The 21,037-nt window shown below is 42.2% G+C and overlaps 1 protein-coding gene across 1 annotated transcript; it reads left to right on the forward strand.

The window, feature by feature from the left end:
* Nucleotides 1-632: 632 nt before the first annotated feature.
* Nucleotides 633-3,373, forward strand: LOC140510490 (UDP-GlcNAc:betaGal beta-1,3-N-acetylglucosaminyltransferase 7-like). Its single transcript, XM_072619204.1, has one exon. The coding sequence runs from the start codon at nt 699-701 to the stop codon at nt 1,893-1,895; it is 1,197 nt and encodes a 398-aa protein (XP_072475305.1). The 5' UTR covers nt 633-698; the 3' UTR covers nt 1,896-3,373.
* Nucleotides 3,374-21,037: the final 17,664 nt, after the last annotated feature.

Raw genomic sequence — 21,037 nt, forward strand, 5'->3', positions numbered from 1 at the left:
GAGGCAAACTGTTCTAGAACCAGTCCTAGAACCTAGAACCGAACCTATGGCCACAAAATTGAAGCAAATTCTTTTGGTAATCTCCATGATAGAAACAGGAAGCGTTTATTGCTCAAGTTCGTGCTACAGAATCCTTAACGATCACCACACTGAAGTTTGGGGTAGCATAAATCCTCATACAAGAAATGTAAGTGAACCACAAATTATTCTATCTAATTTCTGCCAGTATAATACCAAATGGATTTAAACTAAATCTTTCATCAGACTTCTTTGTTGCAGGTAACAAGTCACCGAAAATCTGCATTTCCACCCTATCTGCAATCCTTCGAAACAGATTAACAATCAAGGTCACTCAAGGAAAAGAGAGAATGAGGAAATATCTGTTAAGAGTTTGAACTCCTTAGATAACTCTATGGAGTACCATGAATAAGTTTTGGAAACTTGCCAAAAAAAAGTTATTATTTAACAGTATTTCACAGAATTCGTCATGCTAACAAATGCAATCTGCCTGATGTGGGTGGATTTGGAATTTATTCCTTTTAATCTTTGCATTCCCAATCCTTCCTTCCCTGCTGTCATGTTTCAGCAATCCAGAGAAGGAAATACAATCTCGAGGCGGCAGCTGAGCAGCTCTGTCTTCCCTCTCGCCGGGCTGCCTGGCTAAGCCAACTCTCTGCCACCCTCCGAGTGTGCCCAACATGCTCCGGCGGAAGAAGACCATCTACGGTTCAGTGTGCCTGTCCGTGGTGGTGCTCACGACCCTGACCGCGCTGCAGCGAGGCCTGACCCCAGGCCAGTTCCTGAACTTTTCCCGGTGCGACCTGAGGCATGCCAAGGCCACGAAGCTCACCAGTAACTTCTCCAATTCTTCTGGATTCTGGAGCCTGCCCAGGAAGGTCTCGACCGCAGCACCCAGCAAGGGCACACCCCCGGCCTGGGACGTGACGGTCTCCAACTGCTCTGCCAACACCAACCTGACAGGGCAGAAATGGTTCCTGGCCCTGGAGCCCCATTTCCAGCAGTTTCTGCTCTACCGCCACTGCCGCTACTTCCCCATCCTGATGAATCACCCGGAGAAGTGCGAAGGGGGCGTCTACCTGCTGGTGGTGGTGAAGTCCATCATCACCCAGCACGACCGGCGGGAGGCCATCCGGCGCACCTGGGGCCGTGAGCGGGCAGCTGAGGGTGGCCGGGGCGCCGTGCGCACTCTCTTTCTCCTGGGCACGGCAGCCAAGGAGGGGGAGCGAGCCCACTACCAGCAGCTGCTGGCCTACGAGGACCGGCTCTACCGGGACATCCTGCAGTGGGATTTCCTGGACAGCTTCTTCAACCTGACGCTGAAGGAGGTGCACTTCCTCAAGTGGCTGGACACCTTCTGCCCCCAGGTCAGCTTCATCTTCAAAGGCGATGACGACGTGTACGTCAGCCCCGACAACCTGCTGGAGTTCCTGGCCCACCGGCGGCCGGACGAGGACCTGTTTGTGGGGGACGTCCTGTACCGCGCACGGCCCATCCGCAAGAAGGGCAGCAAGTACTACATCCCCGGCACTCTGTACAGCGAGCTCTTGTACCCACCCTACGCGGGCGGCGGTGGCTTCCTCGTGGCAGCCGGGCTGGCCCGCCGCCTCCACCGCGCCTCCCAGAGCCTGGAGCTCTTCCCCATCGACGACGTCTTCCTGGGCATGTGCCTGCAGCTGCTCCGAGTGCGGCCCAAGGCCCACACGGGCTTCAAGACATTCGGCATCACGCGAAACAAGAGCAGCCCCATGAACAAGGAGCCATGTGTCTTCCGCTCCATGCTCGTAGTGCACAAGCTCCTGCCGGCTGAGCTGCTGGACATGTGGGAGCTGGTGCACAGTAACCTCACCTGTGCCCGCAGTTTCCAGGTGCCCTAGCCCGCAGCCCAGCGCTGCTTCAGAGACCTCTCTGGCTGTGCCAAGTGGCATGTCTGCAGGGGCCCCTGGGGGAAGGGCGCTTGGGAGCTCGCTGACCTCCACGCTCAGTGCCAGCCTTCCACCAGGAGACAGAGCTGCCTCTTCTTTAATTGGGGATGGAGCAGATGGGGGACGGAGTAGGGGAGCCCCAGTGACCCCTCTGGCTCTCAACATTCTGCTTCCCAGGTACAACACAGGCAAATATTCTAGTCCCAGGGACACAGGGCCTGGGTGGGGGGGGGGCTGGTGTTGTAGGCCTACGGCTTTCAGCCCCTCCAGCTTCATAGAACGCCCTTGCACAGACAAGTTTCCAGAGAAAACCGCCTCAATCACCACTAAAACCCTCTCTGGACTCCAGGGGCTCAGCCATGCCTGCTGCTTTCAGAGACCCGCTGGTGCATCTCATGGCCAGGGGTTTCAAGGATGCTTGGCCAGCCCCTAGAAAGCTTCTCATCTCATAGCCTCCCAAAACCCACCAGCCTTAGGAAGGAAAAGCAGTTCACTGTGACTACCTCAAAGACTGCCCTCTATGGAACCCTTTCATGCCTGGGAGGGTGGATGTCCTGGCCCACCTGCTCCCAAACCCTTGCATCCCAGGAGAGAAGTTGCTGGGACCCAGGGTTCCTGGCCCTGAGTGGCTTGGCCCTGGCTGGAGGGGAGCAGCCACCTCTCTCCTCTGGAGCACCAGTCACAGACCCCATGCCCTGGACAGGTGGCCCTGGGAATGCTGGGTAGTTAGTATTTTCTTAGCTACTGTGAAGTTTTATTTATGAAGGCTTTTAGAGGGGGCAGAAGAGAAAATGCAGGCGGCAGAGGTGCCCCCTTAGCACCCCCTGTCCCCTGCTTCTGATGAGGTTCAGACTCTGGGAGCCTCCTTGATCTCCCCTTGAATCTCCTCATAGAATCTGGCCTTTCTTACTCAAATCTAATCTTCCCATTTGTTCAGCAGTCTCAGGAAGCCCATGGGCTTTTCATTATCATTTCAGGTTTCTGTTGCACTCCCCACCCTTGATCCCATCAAAACCCCATTCCCATACTACCCCTATCAAGATCTCTGGATTGCCCCACCTGCTTCCCACCCAAACCCTCCATTGTCTATCTCCTGATAGCCTCCAGGTGTTTCCAGCCTTTGACCCTCCTTGTTTTCCCTCCTTGGACTTCTCCTCAAGACCCTTCCTAAACCCCTCCTGCCATCACCCTGGACTACCAGACCAGCCCCCAGATCCGTCCTATACTCTTTTCTGTATTTAAGTCCCACTTTGCCTCCATGAAGGCGCTCAGATGCAATCCAGCTCAGACTCTGTCTAGCTGGGATTGTGTCTGGCCGGCTTGTGAATACAAGCGTTACAAATGCTTAGGCTCCTTAAGAGGCAACCCAATTAGGTGAATCCTTAATAAACTTTGTTTTCTTTGGCTTTAAGAAGGCTTGAGTCGAATTCATTCGAGCACGACCCGGACCTTCGGTATTTTGGGGTCCCCCCTCACCATAAACCTCATCACTTCCTCTGTTTACCTCCTTTCCCCCATCCCAGCAGTATCCCCACTTCCCAGTGTTGACCTGAAAACTTTGTTAAGAAAAGGCAACAGGCTAATGCATACATTTTATGATTTAATTAATTAATTGATCAATTCCCTATTAAAGATAACGGTAACATAATGCATTATGGAGCCAGAGATGTTCTGGCTACCCAGTGCAGAAATCTTCTGGCTTATATACATTTTGCTGTGAGAAAGGAACTCTCCTAGTTGAACAAATCATAAATTTAGTAAGACAAGACAATTAACAAAGTAATGTTGGTCAGGCCTTGGGATTCCAGCTGGGTAAACACATGTCTCGGTGATGAAGAAGGAAATCCCACCACTAGTAAGTGGCAGACTTCCTGACCTAAACAGATAACTGACATAGGGAAGGGTAAACAAAGTTCAATAGAAATTATGACCTAAGATGTCTACATTTTCTTTACCATTCAAGATAGTGTCTTAGGTTAAAGGTCTCCTAAGGAATGGAGAGTCAGCCTTGGCTGGCTTTTGCTGACATAGGAAGAGGCACTCTCTGAATTTACTTCAGAGAGAACAAAGAGATTATTCCAAAATTTTATATTAAACATTATCACCAGAACCAGACAGAAACATTTGACTCTGGATAAAATGACTTGTCCATCTTCCCCTCCTGCTCTCCCATGATCTGTGATCAGGGCAGGACCTGTATTTATAATAGTGTGTGTATGTGGGTGCGGTGGGCCGACCTCAGCCCTATCCCACCTGGGAGCCAAATGTACAAACTTGTGTCTTGCAATTCACAGCCTAGTTTTATTAATAAAAAGGATGATGTGAGAAATCCAAAAAGAAAAAAAAAATCTAATCTTGAAATAAACAACAGAAATCTTTTGCTATCCGTAATGCTGTCATTTTTCCCATCTATTTCTTCTTACTATTATGAAGATTCCTAAAAATCTTGGTAAATTTCTGTAGTATCACTAAATCTCATCTTTATCAAGCTCACAAAACATATTTCAGAGACAAGCACAATCAGTCATGGTCCGAATATTGATCAGTGTAAATTTGTGTGCAGCCATTTACAATTTCTCTACCTACATTTTTCAAAATATTCTCTCATTTTTGCTCATCTCATCCCTACCCATCTCATCAGTGCTTGTCTAAATCATCTCAAAGTCTTTTTTTTAATGCAACATTTCAACTGTGTCCTTATCAAAGGTTAATCAAAACCGAGGAAATCGTCCCGTAGTTCTATCTCCTACCTTGACCTTGCCATCTTCATTTTCATATGTTTATGTGTTTGGGACTCAAAAAAATTAAGAGTTATTTCTATCTGAGAAATGAATAGGTTTACTATGCCATTTCATCAAGAAAAGAAGGCCATTTTATCTTAGGAAGGCTTTATTCACAGTTTTTCTTACAGTTGTAAAAATACCTAAGAGCAAATAGGAACAAAGCCTTAATTAAGTCTGAGATTTTCACCAAAGGGGTAAAATTTAGAGCCCTATCCTAGGGCAAGTTTCCTCCCCCAGACTCACATTATCGTCCTCTCCCATTTTGGGCATGCAAAATCTTTCAGCAATGTTAAAACCCTAACACAGCAATCAAACTTCTCCATCCCCAATGTGTGGGATGGCTCAGGTCCCTACATAAATCAATTACTCAGAGGCCTCTCAAAGTGATGACAGAAAAGAGATTTATTCGATTCTCGAGAATCTGGACAATCCTACAGCAGTTCACCTGGAGTAGGAGAGCCAAAGACAAAGAAAGGGCAGTGATTTATATAGACTCTAACGCAAGTCCCTCCCCCCCCACTGACCATTATTCTCATTAGCTGAGAATATGATCTTACATTCTAGACACAAAATCTAACCAATCCCTTTTGAAATGAAGACATTGAAGAATTAGGTAAACTTTATCCAATCATTGAGACCCTAATGTACTACACAGTTTTATATTCTTATATGGAATTATTCTGTTCTAAAAATATAGTAACCTTGAGCCTCTCAGTCTTACCTCACCCCTGGGAGAAGAGCTACAATCTGAGAAGTCTTCACTAAACCTATCCCACTCACCAAGGAGGTATCCTACATCCCCTTAGACCTGTTCCTAGTTACTTCTCCACTTAGGAAACTCTTTCCACAATATATACATATCAATACTGTTCTAGAACATGCAGATTCATGTTCTGTCTATAGAGTCCACTGAAATGGCAGTTCTGCTTTTTCGTCTCACAGCTTTTGTCTAATACCTTTATCCAAATAAAATTTTTCCATTTTTATGAAAGGTTGGAGGAGTTGGGTTTCCTTTTTCCAGCTCTCTTGGTGAAATCGCAGAAAATAAGGAGCTAATAACAGCTAGGGAGTAGTTAATACGCTCAATTAAGTGCAAAGAAAGCCTGTGGTCTGCTATTACTTTCCATAAGGTGAAGAAGTTTTCTCCATGGAAAACACATGGCCATTGGCCATACTCTGTGTTGGCCCACCAGAAACCAGAAAGCGCTCAAAAGATTTAAGGAAGGGAATGGTTTTGTGGAATGTGATTCCCCTGTTCCAAAGAGTACAGGACGGAAGAAGAGATTCTCTACTTTCCCTGAACTTCATTAGTAGTCTATAGCAGCTTGATTCGTATCTACTTGGCCAGTGGGAGAAAAAGAGAGACAGAGATGACATAGTCAATACAGACACGTCAGGGACAGGAAGCAGATGCAAGGAACCTGAATTCTCAGCAGAGAACTGAGGTGACTGTGAATTCAGGATAGAACTAGTCCTGGGAGTCAAGAATTAAATTTCAGAAAGGAGTACCACTGATGGAGTTCAGACTCTGGGAGCCTCCTTGAGCTCCCCTTGAATCTCCCCACTTAACCTGGCCTTTCATACTCAAATCTGTGGCCATTATCTGTTACCTCTTGATTGCCCCACCTGCTTCCCACCCAAACCCTCCATTGTCTGATATCTCTTGATTGCCTCCAGCTGTTTCCGGCCTTTGACCCTCCTTGGATTCCTTCCTAAACCCCTCCTCCCATCACCCTAGACTACGAGACCACCCCCCAGATCCCTCCCATAATCTTTTCTGTATTTAGTTCCATCTCACCTCCATGAAGGCGCTCAGATTGAATCCAGCTCAGACTCTGTCTACCTGAGATTCTATCTGGGCCGCTCATGAGTACAAGCATTACAAGTGCTTAGGCTCCTTAAGAGCCAACCCAGTTTGGCGAATCTTTAATAAACTTGTTTTTTTTGGCTTTAAGGAGGCTTGAGTCGAATTCATTCAAGCACAACCCAGACTGTCAGTATTTTGGAGTCCTGAGCACCCCTAAACCTTGTCACCACTACTATAAAATAAATCTTTGAGCTTCATTAGAACCTAGTCCAGGGATGGGGAACCTGCAGCCTCAAGGCCACATGTGGCCTTCTAGGTCCTCAAGTGCCATCCTTTGGCTTCTGTGAAGTTTGGATTCTATGAAGTTTAGATTTAGTCAAAGGGCCTCACTTGAGGACCTAGAGGGCCACATGTGGCCTCGAGGCTGCAGGTTCCCCACATCTGTCTGTTCTCCTAAATGAAGTTATAGAAATGATATTTGATTCAAATGTTAATTTCAAAGGAATATTATACCTTGTTTCTATTCCTCATATTCAGAATGTGAATGCTAAAAATGCCATTTCATTTTTATTCACTCATCCTAACCTTTTATTAATAAAATATTTCATTATATAATATATAATAAAATTATTCATGTTAATATTTCATTTCCCCCAATTACATGTTAAAATACTTTTTTAATATTTGGTTTTTTGAAGTTTTGAATTAAAAATTCTATCCCTCCCTGAAATGGTAAAGCAATCAAATATAGGTTATACATGTACAATCATGTAAAAATATTTCCATATTAGTCATTTTGTACAAAATGAAAATAAAAGAAAGAATGAAAGAAAAAAATAAAAAATTGCATGCTTCAGCCTATATTCAAATAAAATTAGTCTTTCTCTAGAGGTGGATAATATGCTTCATTAGTCCCTTTGGAATTGTCTTAGATCCTTGTATTGCTAAGAATAGCTGTCATTCACAGTTCTTCGTTACACATGTTACTATGTACAATGTTCCCCTGCTAACTTTCTTTTAAAAAAAAGTCCTAAGCTAGGAAATATTATAGTGCAGAGTTCCAGCTATGCAATTTTTAAAAACTGCATATGGTAAAGCACTGCCTTCCATGAAGTCTCTAAAAATAAAGCAAATTGCATCACTTAATTCTTTCTCTCTATAGGCTTGTAAACTTTCCTGTAAAACAGATCAAACATGTTATACTTTCATTGTTTAATAAGACAACAACAAAAAAAATGGAAACATATATTGTTTTCCACATTGTGTGCTAAGAGAGAGAAAAAAAGAATACAGGCTAAAAGAAACTCACAGCAAATTTAAAAAAACTAATTTTAGCCATAGGATTCAAACACCATGTCAGCCCCCTCCAACTGTTTTATAAAAAAAACCTCACTAATAAGTAACATTTAACCGATCTGAATTGCACAATCTATCTCTGCTGCTGCAGCTGTTCATGATCAGGAACAGTAGAAAGCTGCAAGACAAAGAACCAAAGATCTTACAAAACTTCTAAAATGACTGATCAGGCCCTCCACTACCCTTCCAACAATCTAGGGGACCTCATTCATCCCTTCCAGTTTTCAGATAACAATTCATCCAAGCCTCACTCTGGTGACTTTTGTCTATGACTTCCTATAAAATGCGTGTGTGTGTGTGTGTGTGTTTGTGTCTGTGTCCCAGGGAGCACTTCAACTGCCCCATGGGTTATCCCTCACTCTTGTTACATGACCCACCCATCTTTTTTTCCCAGTTGCATAGTTCTTGAAAATGTCTATGTTGCTTCTCCTTCTGAATTGCAGCCTATTGTACCTACCTTGTACCTCTCCACTGCTCTTTGAGGTGATCCCCAATTTCATTTCTTTAAAAGCAGTAGTGTCTCAAGAGTAACAGCTGTTCCATATACCCGAAAGAATACTGCATAATCACTGCTTCAAAAATCCTAGCTAGGCAGCTGGGGTCAGCAATAGAACTCAAGTCAGAAACAATTGACTTCAAATCTGTCCTCAAATAGTTATATGACCCCAAGTCATGTAGCCTCTGTCTGCCTCAATTTCCTCAACTGTAAAAGAGTTGTGAGGATCAAATGAGATATCATTTGTAGCGTGCTTAGCACAGAGCCTGGCATATAGTAAGTGCATAATAAATGCACTTTCCTTTACTCCTTCCATTACTACAAATTCCCCTTCATCAACCTATCACAAACCCTTCATGCCTTAAAAGATAATAAGATCCTATATTGGGAGCTGGAGGAAACCTCTTAATTTTGCCTATGAGGAAACCAAAGTCCAGGGAGGGGTTAGACTTGGCCAAATTCACATAGGTCATCCAACTTCAAAGGCAGGATTTGAACTCCAGATCCAACATTTCTTTTCTAATGTACCATGCAGATGGTCTTCATGAGTTATTGTCTCCAACCTCCTGGTGATGAACATTTTTGAATTTCATTAGGTTGGTCATCAGATGAAAGACGTACCATATGTCACTGGAAACCTTTCTAGCATGATAAAACTTGGATCATAATAGAAATAAGCTTCAGTTATCTGGTAAATTCACTTATATGGAATACCTAGTTCCCACTAATGCCAGATAAATGAGTCACTAAATTCCTGACGCTATAGCAAAGCCAGGCCCACTGTGCCTGGTGCCAGGTATGCAAAATGCAAGCAAAAGGAGCAGTCGGTCTGTCTTCAAGAGGCTTATGTATCTGTTTTTTACATCTGTATGTTTGCAGCAGTAACTTTTTTTGTTTGCTCTAGAAGTAGCATCTCCATGAAGTTCTCCTATATGTTTAAAAAAAATAAAAAGGAAACTTGGGAAAGAGAAAAGGCAGCCATTGTTTTGAATTGATCTGAGAGACTCAATTCCAGGAATTAGGGAAATGTTGAGAAAGGGATAGTATGGGAAAGTTAATTTTTTTGTTCTTGTTTTTAAACTAGTGCTTTTTTAATGAACTGATTAATTTTTTGTTTTCAACATTCATTTTTGTAAGATTTTGAGTTCCAAATTTTTCCCCCTCCCTACTTACCCCCTCCCCAAGATGCCATGCAGTCTAATATAGGTTATGCAGATAGTTATATTAAGCATATTTCTATATTAGTCATGTAGTGAAAGAAGAATCAGAACAAAAGGGGAAAGTTAACTTTTTTCTTGTAACATTAGGTTTACATAGATTGGCTTCACGGTGCTAAGTTGCTAATGGCAGCACATCAGATGGTACCTTTGGATGTTTCCCCAGTTCAGTAGGCTGTATCTTCTCTCACTCCACTAAGCATCTGCCAGTGACAAATGCAAACCATCCATGTGGCTGCCAGCAAGGTATCTGTGTCCAAGAAACTGGGATCACATGCTCCAGGCTTGATCCTAGTAGCCTAACCTCATGGGAAGGTTGGGTTCTTCCTCTGGCTTGGCCGCAAACCTGGAGTAACTACAGGGGAAACTCAATAAAACGTGCTATATCTAGTGTTTAGGATAGTAAAAATGTGAGTGGCAGGATCCCTAAATCCTAGGCATTTAACATATAATATGATCTCTCAGTATCTGAGAGCCTTTATCTCACCCCACCAAAAATACATGAAAAGAACAAGACTCCCAGGAACACATGAAGAAATACAATAGACGTAAAACACTGAAATAGCATATTAGATTTGTTATATTGTCCCAGGAAGGTTAAAGGACCTTTGTGGGACTGCTAAGTTGAGATTTCACATTCATTCTGACAAACACTAACTGGGCAACTCAGCAATTATCGTGGAGGGTTGGCAAGGTCCACATATCATGTCCAGGAGTGGTCCTCTATTTGCGGAATGATATTGGTGGTAGCTCCCAAACTGGGAAATCTTAACCCAAAAGATGATGACAAAAGCTGGAATACTAATTTCTCATTATTTCTACTCACTGGCCTGTGTTCAGGAAAGGAATCAGAAAGGTCCAAGAAGGCAGCCAGGAATACCCAAACTGGGTTTTGGGAGGTGATAGAAATCTCCTTCCCTCCCTTCTCTTCTTCTCTCCTCTCCCCAAGGTACCCTTATTGCCTTAGGTAGAGTCAGACAGAAAGCCTGTGGATAGTGTTAGTCCTTCGTTGCCAAAGAAGACCATCCCATCAGAGAAATGATGACATGACTAGCCCTTGACTTTGTTTTGAGTGAGGGAGGGCTGTGCAGGTCACCAGCCTCACTTCTCCTCCAGAGCCATCTGAATCCTGTGACCCGATATTCCTCAGGATGACTGGAGATGGCCCAGGATGCACTAGGAGACCTTGGGCCATTTAGGCCAAGGTCTTTGCAGGTACACACTTAGGATGAGGCAATGCCCATTCATTGAATAGGCCTGTTTAGGAAGTAGCCAGGGCATGGCCGCTTTAATGAGGTGAAGAAAAATAAAGACATCAGGCTGGGTGGGAAAGTGCAACAGTTATTATTGATAATCACTGTAAAGCTAGTGGGGTTCCGGAGCACTTGGCAGGGGCCCCTTGGAGTGCCAGTTTCAGAGTATAGTAGGTTTAAGGTTTTGGGAGGGGGCAGGGGACAGGAGAGAGGAGAGAAAGGAAGAGGAAGGGAGGGGAGAGGAGGCAGTAAAACCCAGGTTAACCCAATCCTGTTTTTGGCCATCCAAATTTACCTTCCCTACCTGTGGAAGGGTAGGGCTAAAAGAGGTTGTCATAGTTTACACGTGTTGGCCAGGGAAGGAGCAAATGCTTCAGATGAGATTCGGGTCCCTCCCCATTATCAGGCAGAAACGTCCGAAGAAATTTCCATTCCGTGGGGACTTATCTGGAGTTATGTGAATCATCTTACCTGGGCACCAAAGTACAAAATGAGCTCCTTGGGAGTCACTCCTTTCTCACAAAGGTCCATTCTTCTAGTGGATTGGAGGGAACCCATCCAAAAGAAGATGAGTTCTCCTAATCACCACTGTTCCTGGCTGAGTGTTTGACTGGATCCTGCTCCAGGAAAGTACCAAGTCTCCAACTGTAGGTGATTCACCCCTTTCTTCCTTTGTGGCAAGGATCATAGTCACCTGTCCCAGGCTAGGGAACCACTCATAATGGTCCAAGATTGTCTCATCTGCTGTGTGATTATTCTTGTGAAAAGTTTCAGGATCCTTACTAGCTCCATCCCAGAAAAACCAGCACAGGATAGAATCAAACGTGAATTGTAGTTTAATTTTGGACACACAACTCAGTAGGTGGTTGTGCCGCTGAACACATTAAAAAAGAAAAATAGTGCTGAAGCTGTTACAAAGGAAAGTGTCATTCAGAGAAAGAACTGATGCAATCTGAATGCAGATCAAAGCATTGCTTTATTTGTGTGCGTGTGTGGTTTTTTTCTTTTGGCCGGTTTCTTCTTTTACAACAACACTAATGTAAATATATTTTATATGATTGTATACATACAACTTAAATGAAATTGCTTACCATCTTAGGGAGGGGGGAGGGAAGGAGAAAATTTGGAACTCAAAACTTTTTTTAAATGAATGTTAAAAATTGTCTTTACATGTAATTGAAAAAAATAAAATACTATTTTAAAAGAAAAAAAAAGGAAAGTGTGTACATTAGCAAAATTACACCAAACAAAAGAAAACTATCTTCTTTATCAGTCAGATAATTAGCATTTGTTAAGCTCTACTTCTCACTTTGTTGGATAGGGTAAAGAAAAAGAAAAGACCTCCTGGAAGTATGCTATAAATTTTCTTTTGTAATTGCAGAGTGATTTGGGGGAAGGGAGGGACCCAAGAAGATTCTTATCAAAGAGAGATCACCAAGAAAGGAAAAGAAATATCGTAACAGCGAATACCGAACAAAATGAAGGTAGTTATGTTTTCTTTCAACATTATGCTAGTAATCCTGGAGATATTTTTGAGGGGAAATTGATAGGATTAGATGTAAAAGAGGAAATGAGAGAATGACTAACAGAGGTTATAAGATGTTGCAAAAAATTACAAGGCACCCCTCCTATACAGAAAAACCTGGGAACAGAAATGTGTTCTTGGTTACAGGTCCTTGGAGCAGGGATGAGCGGGGATAGAGCCCTTGTGAAGGAGGAAGGGAAGGAAAAGCTTGACATTTTTTCTTTTGAGCTGTCAAATTTATCTTGAGGCACAAGAATATGAAACTCCACATTTATCGGAAAAGAGATGAGCATGGGAGAGACAGGTGTTCATGATAGTCAAAAAGTGGTATATCTGTGCGAAGGGAAATAAGGAGGTATGACCAAAATCAAAGCAAAAAGGGTTCTGGCCAGCTCAAAATTTATCTCCCTACATCTTTTCTTTTTGGTTTTTATTCTTCTAAGTGCCCTACCTTAGCACAGTGCAACGCTACAAACTAACCTCAATCTAACATTATTATAGGTGGAAGAATTAAAAAATTACCGGGTAGAGGGGCTATAATTAGGCTAACTCTGAAAGGAAATCACCCTGGAACAAAATAATCCAATGTCTCCTGTTTGTCTCTTGTATATACAATTCAATTTATGCTGTGCAAATTCACAATAACTGCAGACTATAATTTTTTTTACATTATGATGGACTGGAATAGACATGTAGTCATCTACCCACATAGTATCACTTCAGGAATATTAAAAAAAAGCTTCCTTCCTAGGAAAATAGTTTTTCTATCCAACTTGCTCATGTCTGAGATCCCTGTCCGAGCAGTAAGGCTCTTGGAAAGGAAATAATACTTTCTGTTTGTATCGTGTGTTTAACTTTTCAAAATCTTTGCATCTGTTATATCATATTTTCACAATAACCTTCTGAAACAACCAAGACATCTTGAAGGGATGTAACATGTCAAATAATGTGATCTTCATTTGATGTATGTGGAAACTGAGGTACAATGAGGGTGACACCTATGTAAACAGACCTAAATAGTGGCTATGCCAACAACAAACTGGGTTTTCGGTTTTATTTATGTCTTGATATTAATGAGATTATCAGATCCTTTCCTGAGAGCAGGAAATCAGAAAAGAATGTGAAAGCATTAGGGTCCAGGGAAGAAGATAAAAATAGAAGGAGGCCAGCGGAGGTGAATGAGCCATCAAACCACCTACTTCATTAATTTGCTGAAAGCTAGGCCTGCCATTAAGTTTTAGAAGTCAAAAATCTAAATGGGAGTTCATGATAAGAATTCACATTTCTGTAGTGTGCCTAGAAGTAGGCACTATAAGTTTCTCCCTCTGTCACACAGTTAAATATCTGAGGCAAGATTTATACCCAGGAATTCTGGCCTCCAATTCAGCACTCTGTCATCTTCATCTGCTGTGTCTAAGAGTCTGCAAAATGGGGAATGAATTCATTTAAAATTGCATCCCTTTTCCTGATGTTGTCTCATGTAGACAGTTGCTTGTGATTTCATTAGTTTAGAGAACTCCTGTGATGAAATTCACTCTGCCAATACAGATCTATAACTGCCCTGCGACTAATATTCTTGGAGAATTGCCTGAAACCCAGCCAGTATTTGTCAGAAGAAGGACTTGAACTCATCCTGATACCGGGTGAAACTGTCTGTTTATTGCTCTCAATAGAGATAAATTTTATGGATGGTCTGAACTGTGAACAAAAGCAGAAATAGACTGAGCCAGCTGACCTGAAGTAATTTGGGGTAGTGGTGTACTTTGTATTTATGGACTTTATCAGGATACAGATAAAATTTACTGACTCACTGTTTACTCGTGATTTCACCAACCTGGAGAAATGGATTGCAGTGGCATTTTGAAGTAGGTTAATTTTTTTGTTTTTTACTTTAAAATGACACTTGTCAATTAAAATTAGCTGCTTTCCTTTCTTTAAAGGAACAAAAAGTTACAGAAGAATAGGATGACAGGCATTACATATTGCATCAGCATCTTTCCTCACTATTTGGTTTTGGTTTGTTTAGGTGTTTGTGAGCTGTGGTAAAACCAAATTTATCAAGAAATAAAAAGAAATGTCAGATGCTTAACTCATTCAAAAAACACATCTGAATGCATCACCATGGAAATGGTTGTTCATTAACAGGTACTTCTACTCATGTAGGACTTCTTTTACTTATGTATGCCATTTCCCTTTTTTTTTCTTTCTTCAAGTAAAGATGTTTACTGTCCCAGAAGGCTGAGATCTTAATAAGGCAATAGGTTGCTAGGTCTTAATCTGTAACCAGGAAATGCTAAATATATCTAAGTGTGTATGTATGTATATACATATGTATATGCGTACATGTATGTGTATATATGTATGTATGTGTATGTATGTGTATATATGTATGTATATACAGTGTATATGTGTTATATATATATTCTATAGTTTTCTCATCTGTAAAATGGATATAATAACACCTACTTCACAAGGTTGTTGTGAAGATCAAATGAGATAATATATATAGCGCTTTATAAATCTTAAAGCATTCTATAAATGTTAGTTAGTATTTATGTAGTGATAAGGATAGAGGGAGTGTGCCTCTGCATGTGTACTTAGGCCTACCTGTGGCAAGAGGTCCCTGTTGCTGTCTAACTCAAACAAAGGCAGAAGAGACATCTCTAGCCTCTTCTCCCCCATCCTTTCTCCAAGGGAGGCTTCCATTCCTGCCAGGAGGGAAAGAGGAAGGTTGAAACTGGAGCCACCACTCTGCTCTCCTCAGACGGGGCAGGGGGTCTTCAGGAAGAATTAAACACTTAAATATTGTTGGTCTAGAGCAGAGGTGGGGAACCAGTGGTCACATAAGGCCTTCTAAGTCCTTGGCTGCAGCCTTTTGACTGAGTCCAAGTTTTACAGAACAAATCCTTTTATTAAGGGGTTTTATTCTGTAAAGTTTCAATTTGGTCAAAGAGCCACACTTGAGGACCTAGAGAACTACATGTGGCCTCCAGGCCCAAGGTTCCCCACCCCTGGTCTAGGGGATATGATCAAGTTCCAGCTAACTTGATCACCTTGTCATTTTGATGGGAATCTCTGCTCCTAATTGCAGAACTAGTAACTAGTATGGGCTGACCATTAGGATCATTGCAGATTTGTGTGTCTACACATAGGCTAGCAAGCACACTAGGCTGGCTATAGGTATGTTCATGCTCCCTGGGTTGAATCTGTACTCTATAAGCTTCAGTAGCAATTTGGGGCATGAAAATTGCTTCTGCATTCAGTTTACCTGCCCTGTAATAATACACTTAGATTCCTTCACTGGTTACCTCACTTTCAGTGTCCATATCTAGGTCAGGAAGTCTTTGTGCAGTTAGTAGACAGTCTCTTTTCCTCATCCTCTTCCTAGGAGAGAGTTCCTCAGTTCTTTCTACCTGCTCATTAGAAAGTCCAACTACCTCTCTTACATGCAATGAGGTAGCAATGAGTAGTCTTCATAGGGTCCCCTCCATTCCCTGGGGCTATTTTGTAAGCAGACAAGTTGCCCAGTCTCTCAGTTACTTTATACAGCTTAGCTTTCTAATGGTCAGCTATTTTGTGAGTCCCCTGAATGCCAAGGTTTCTCAGTAGAACTATCTCTTTGTTGAAATATTCTGATCTCTGACACAGCAGCCTGATATCAAAACATTTTTTTTTGTTTCTGTCACATATCTTCTCTCTTTTTTTGGAGGCAATTAGGGTTCAGTGACTTGCCCAGAGTCTTACAGCTAGTAAGTATCTGAGGCCAGATTTGAACTCAGGTCCTCCTGACTTCAGGACTGGTGTTCCACCTAGTCACAGATCTGAGCTAAAGCTGTGGTTAGCTAGTTAACATCTCTCAATTTCTCCTTCCATTCGGGGATACATTGAATATGAGTTATATCACTTCCTTTTTCTGGGGTACCAAAACACAAGTCAATAGGTAGGTATAGTTCCTTCCCAAACATGAGCAAGTATGTGTAATGGTAATTTAAATGGGAAGATCTTTCCCATTCATTAGCAGGCCCATGTGACCTGCCTGGGTCACATGGAAACCTGAGTCACATGAGTGTGGTGGGAGGAGCTTGCTGAACAGGTGGAACAGGAAGGGGTGGAGGTGGAGCAGAGCTGAGAGGAAATTGGTCAGAGTAGTTGGAACTGAGGGGAAGAGATAAAGCAGGCAGCTGGCTGTGAGTGAGAGAGGCTGCTTGTGATTTGTTTAAGGAGCTGGTTTGTGGGAAACATAGCAGCATGAAGGCTTGGAGACAGAGTTGTCCTCTGCTGTAGCAGACGGCCCACATCCCTACATGGCTCGATGAAGTGGTTGAAGAAAAGAGACACCGGAGGCAGGAAAAGATAGACCGGTTCCGTTTATTGATCTGAGGGTCAAGGTATATAGAGACAGAAACTTCAAGTCTACATGACATTCTGATCGCCTCCTGTCCCAGTGATTTGGCCAGTCTTATTGTCTTTAAAGACTGTTAACCTAGAGGACATCTATTTTACATATCCCTTGTTTTCTGTAATTCCTATGTTTGTCTCACAGAGACAGCAATATCTGGGGGGCATGGAGAGCCATTCCGGATGATAATGAGCACAGTCTCAAAGAACAGTTTCCCCAAAGATCTTTCCTGATCTTGTCAACAGCACTCCACCCTGGCCCTCAACACTCCGCATTATTATTGTGTATAGATTTTTGTTGCTATAATGGATTTGGCTTTCTGGTGTCTGAATAAATGTTTTGGTTCTGTCTTCCATGTGGAGAGTCTGTTGTATTTTGAGATTCAGAATTGCACTGGGATATTCATGGCTGCTGTAGGCTCTGTGAGTATTGCATTGGTGCTACAGTATCATTTCTATATGCATGTTTATTCTATCAAGTCTTTTGTTCTGGTCTCAAAGTTCCCAAAATGTTCAGTAGAGTGCAGTTAAAAAAGTCATTTTTGATAAAATGATACCACTACACCAACTCATATGCCATGTTTTTAATGCAAAAGGAAACCTTTAGCCAAAGAGTTACTACCATATTTTAGGATCTGAAATTTGATCCTTTAGAGCTTTATTGACCCATAAAATGAATATTTTAGCCAGCCTTCACCTGGCAAGTCCATAGGATGCCAGTAGATCAGGGATAGTGTGGGAGGTCAGAACCTAGAGGGTCAAGAAAAGCTGGTAACAAAACTTATGGGACAGACAATGGAAATGGAATGCACCCAGGAAAACTGATAAACTATGGATTAAGAAAGAAGCTAAAAAGTCAGAAAGTACAAAATGCACAGCAACCAGAGGGAAATTGGAATGGGAAGTATAGGATAAGAGTTAAGGAAGATACCAGCGATTTCCTGTGTTCATTTATTCAACATACACTTGGGTACATGTTTTATGCACACACTTATGTGGTGGATAGAAAGAAAAGATAAGCCAAACGCAGTCTCAGTTCATAAGAAGATAAATGGGTAACAAAATTGTAGTGAAGAAACAAAAAAATTTTGTGTACACCATGTTGGTGCATAGAAGTGAGCTCAGAGGTCACCTCATCCAACCCCTTCATTTTACAAATGAGAAAACTTATCTAAAGTGTTAAAGACAGCACATAGCTGAGGACTCCAAAGCCAGGGCTCATTTCAACATTTCACTGGTACCACTCATGCTTGGCTATCAAATTTAGGATGATAGAATCTGAGATGGAAGGGATCTCAGAGCTGATCTAGTGCAACTCTCATTTTTCGTTTGAGGAAACCGAGGTTTTGGAGAGGTTAAATGACATTGTGTCTGAACTCTCCACTATGACTTGTCTGTCTTAAGTAACCCTATACAGCATAGCTCATACTTTCACAGAGCTACGCAAGCCCCTTCACCACAACTAAGTAGCTATCCAGGAGGATTTTTGTTTTCATGTTGTTTGAAATAATTTCTAATTTTGAATTGATAACACTGTATCATGGATGGAGAGATGGCCTCTGAATCAGGAAGCCCTGAGTTGAATCTTCTCTCTGTTACGGGCTGGCTAGCCCTAGGCAAATCCCTCTCAGTGCTGAAGGCAATTCTCTAAGACTCTAAATTGCAAATGTGATAGGAGTTCGGCACACTCAGATCCCCAATGATGGAATCACAAATTTTGGAGACCGTGGAGACTGGCTGCTGGGAGACAATAGAACTGGCTGTATGCATGGCTATTCGGTGTTGGCTTACCACATGATTGGAAGCAGCTTTTTTTCACTGTTGTAGAGCTAGAAGTTTCTGTGTCTTTAAAACTACCAGATTGAGCACACTGTGCTCTCATTCCCATGCTTGTGCCTAAGAGGAATGATCCTTTCACTCACAGCAAGGGACAGACACAATTTGATAAGGGAGAAAGGTCCAAAGGCCACCTCCCCACATCCATGAGGCCAGGTGGCCCCAAGAAACCGCCTCAGGGGTTTAGGCTTGTTTTGTTTATCCTTTTGAGGGCTAGATGTGGGGTTCAATCCAATGGGATGCAGAAACCCAGGAATCCAGGCCAGGCATAACTGCCTATCCAGCAGTGATGCCCTGAGAATCGAGGGTGCAAAGCTCTAACTCAGGGGGCCTTTGGGCTTTAACTTGGTGGGGCTGATGTTATACAGGAACTGAGTTAAACAGTGAGTCTAATATGCCTTCTTCTTCTTCCCATTTAAGGGAGTGGTAGATTAAACCCCTAAAGCATTTGGAAGGTAATGTGTGTATGCTTGTACCAGCTATCACTTCCAAATCAACAGTCTTTGTAAAAAACTAATCTGCTGTTAAATGGGTGAGCTGAACTGAGGCTTTTTAAAAAGATGGAGATGTATTTAGGGAAACCTTGAGTCAATGAAAGACAATAGAACTTCCTTCAACTTTCCCCTGTTCCAGAGAACCCTGTGAGAATGAGGGAGGTGAGTAAAATGTAGATCATCTGGGCCTCTGAGAGCCGGGACCAGAAAAACTCAAACAACAAAGAAAAGATGCCTCTCTGCTTGGGAAAGGGAAGTTTCCTCATCTGAAAATCCCTTATATAGTGAAGTGAAATCACAGATCCACGCCCTATTCCCTGTCATACAGAAACATCTCTGAGAAGTTTCTCACGGGAAAAGTTCTTTTGAGTCCTAGAGAAATTGCAGACTTTGGTTCATTTTCCTTTTCTTCTAGTCCTTTAAAAAGAAATGAGTTCAAAAAATGGGAAAGGGTCCCACATGTAGAAAAGTATTTATAGCAGCTCTCTTTGTGCTGGCCAAGAACTGGAAATCAAGGGGATGCCCATCAACTGGGGAATGGCTGAACAAGTTGTGGTATATGAATGTAATGGAATACTATTGTGCTATGAGAAATGATGAACAGGAAGACTTCAGAGAAGCCTGGAAAGACTTATATGAACTGATGCTGAGTGAAAGGCGCAGAACCAGGAGAACTTTGTGCACAGCAACAATCACAGTGTGCAAGAGAAATTTTTCTGGTAGACTTAGTCCTTCACAGCAATGCAAGGACCTAAAAAATTTCCAATGGACTCAAGGCAAAACGCCTTCCACAACCAGAGAAAGAGCTATGGAATTGGATCACAGAATGAAGCAGATCATTTTCTCTTGTGTTATATTTTGTTTTATGGTTTCTCCCATTAATTTTAATTCTTCTATGCAACATGACTAAGGTGAAAATTTAATAAGAATGTATGTGTAAAACCTATATAGAATCGCACACTATCTTGGGGAGGAAGGGGAAGAGAGAAGGAGGGAGAGGGAGGGAGGGTGGGAAAAAAAATCTAAGATATATGGAAGTGATTGTAGAAAACTGAAAACAAATAAAATAATTTAAAAAAAAAAAGAAATGAGTTCACTCCTCACCCAGCTCCCAACAGCTTTGTGTAACTGGGATCCAGTATTTTGGTCTTATTCAGTCTTCTTTTCAGTCCCCTCCTCAATATGTCTAAAAACTACTCACTGCCACACCTACGGTAGAAATCTCACTAGATTTCAAGTTCAAATCCTGACCTCTGCCACTTGGGACCTGCATCACACTGAGTAAGTTGTTATTTCACCTCTGTTCTTTCAGCTTTAAAATGAGAATACTGAAAAGACTCATGATGGAAAACGATCACCATATCCAGAGAAAGAACCTGGGAGTCTGAAAGCAGATCAAAGCATACTATTTTCTTTTCTTTTTTCTTTTGTTTCCTCTTTTTCTTGGTTTTTCCTTTGGTTCTAATTCTACTTTATAACATGAACAATGTGGAAATATGTTTGATGCGATTGTTGGTTGATCGCTGACCTTCCTTCTCAAAGAGGACCAAAATGATATCACTGTGCTAGGGTCAAATTTCTATGTGTCCTGTGACCGATCAGACCAATACGAGTTTGGAATGCTCCATCACAGGTCAGGCACAAATAGTCTGTGTGATTGTACATGTATAGCCTATATCAGATTGTTGTCTTGGGGAGGGAGAAGGGCTGGGAGGGAAGGAGAAAAAAAATGGGGAACTCAAAATCTTAGAAAAGTGAATGTTGAAAACTAAAAAAATTTAAAATGTAGAAAACAAAATAAAGTAAAATAAACCAGGACCTTGGACTAAATGATCTTCAATATCTTTTCCAGCTCTAAATCTATGATCCTAGAGTGGTCTCCATGAAACCTGAGAGTCTCCTCCTTATGTGGATTTTCCTGCTGTGATT

The sequence above is a fragment of the Notamacropus eugenii genome, chromosome 6 (genome assembly GCF_028372415.1).
Source record: "Notamacropus eugenii isolate mMacEug1 chromosome 6, mMacEug1.pri_v2, whole genome shotgun sequence".
NCBI classification, from domain to species: Eukaryota; Metazoa; Chordata; class Mammalia; order Diprotodontia; family Macropodidae; genus Notamacropus; species Notamacropus eugenii.

Excerpts from the sequence above, each read along its gene's own strand:
- LOC140510490 (XM_072619204.1), top strand. The coding sequence starts at position 699 with ATGCTCCGGCGGAAGAAGACCATCTACGGTTCAGTGTGCCTGTCCGTG.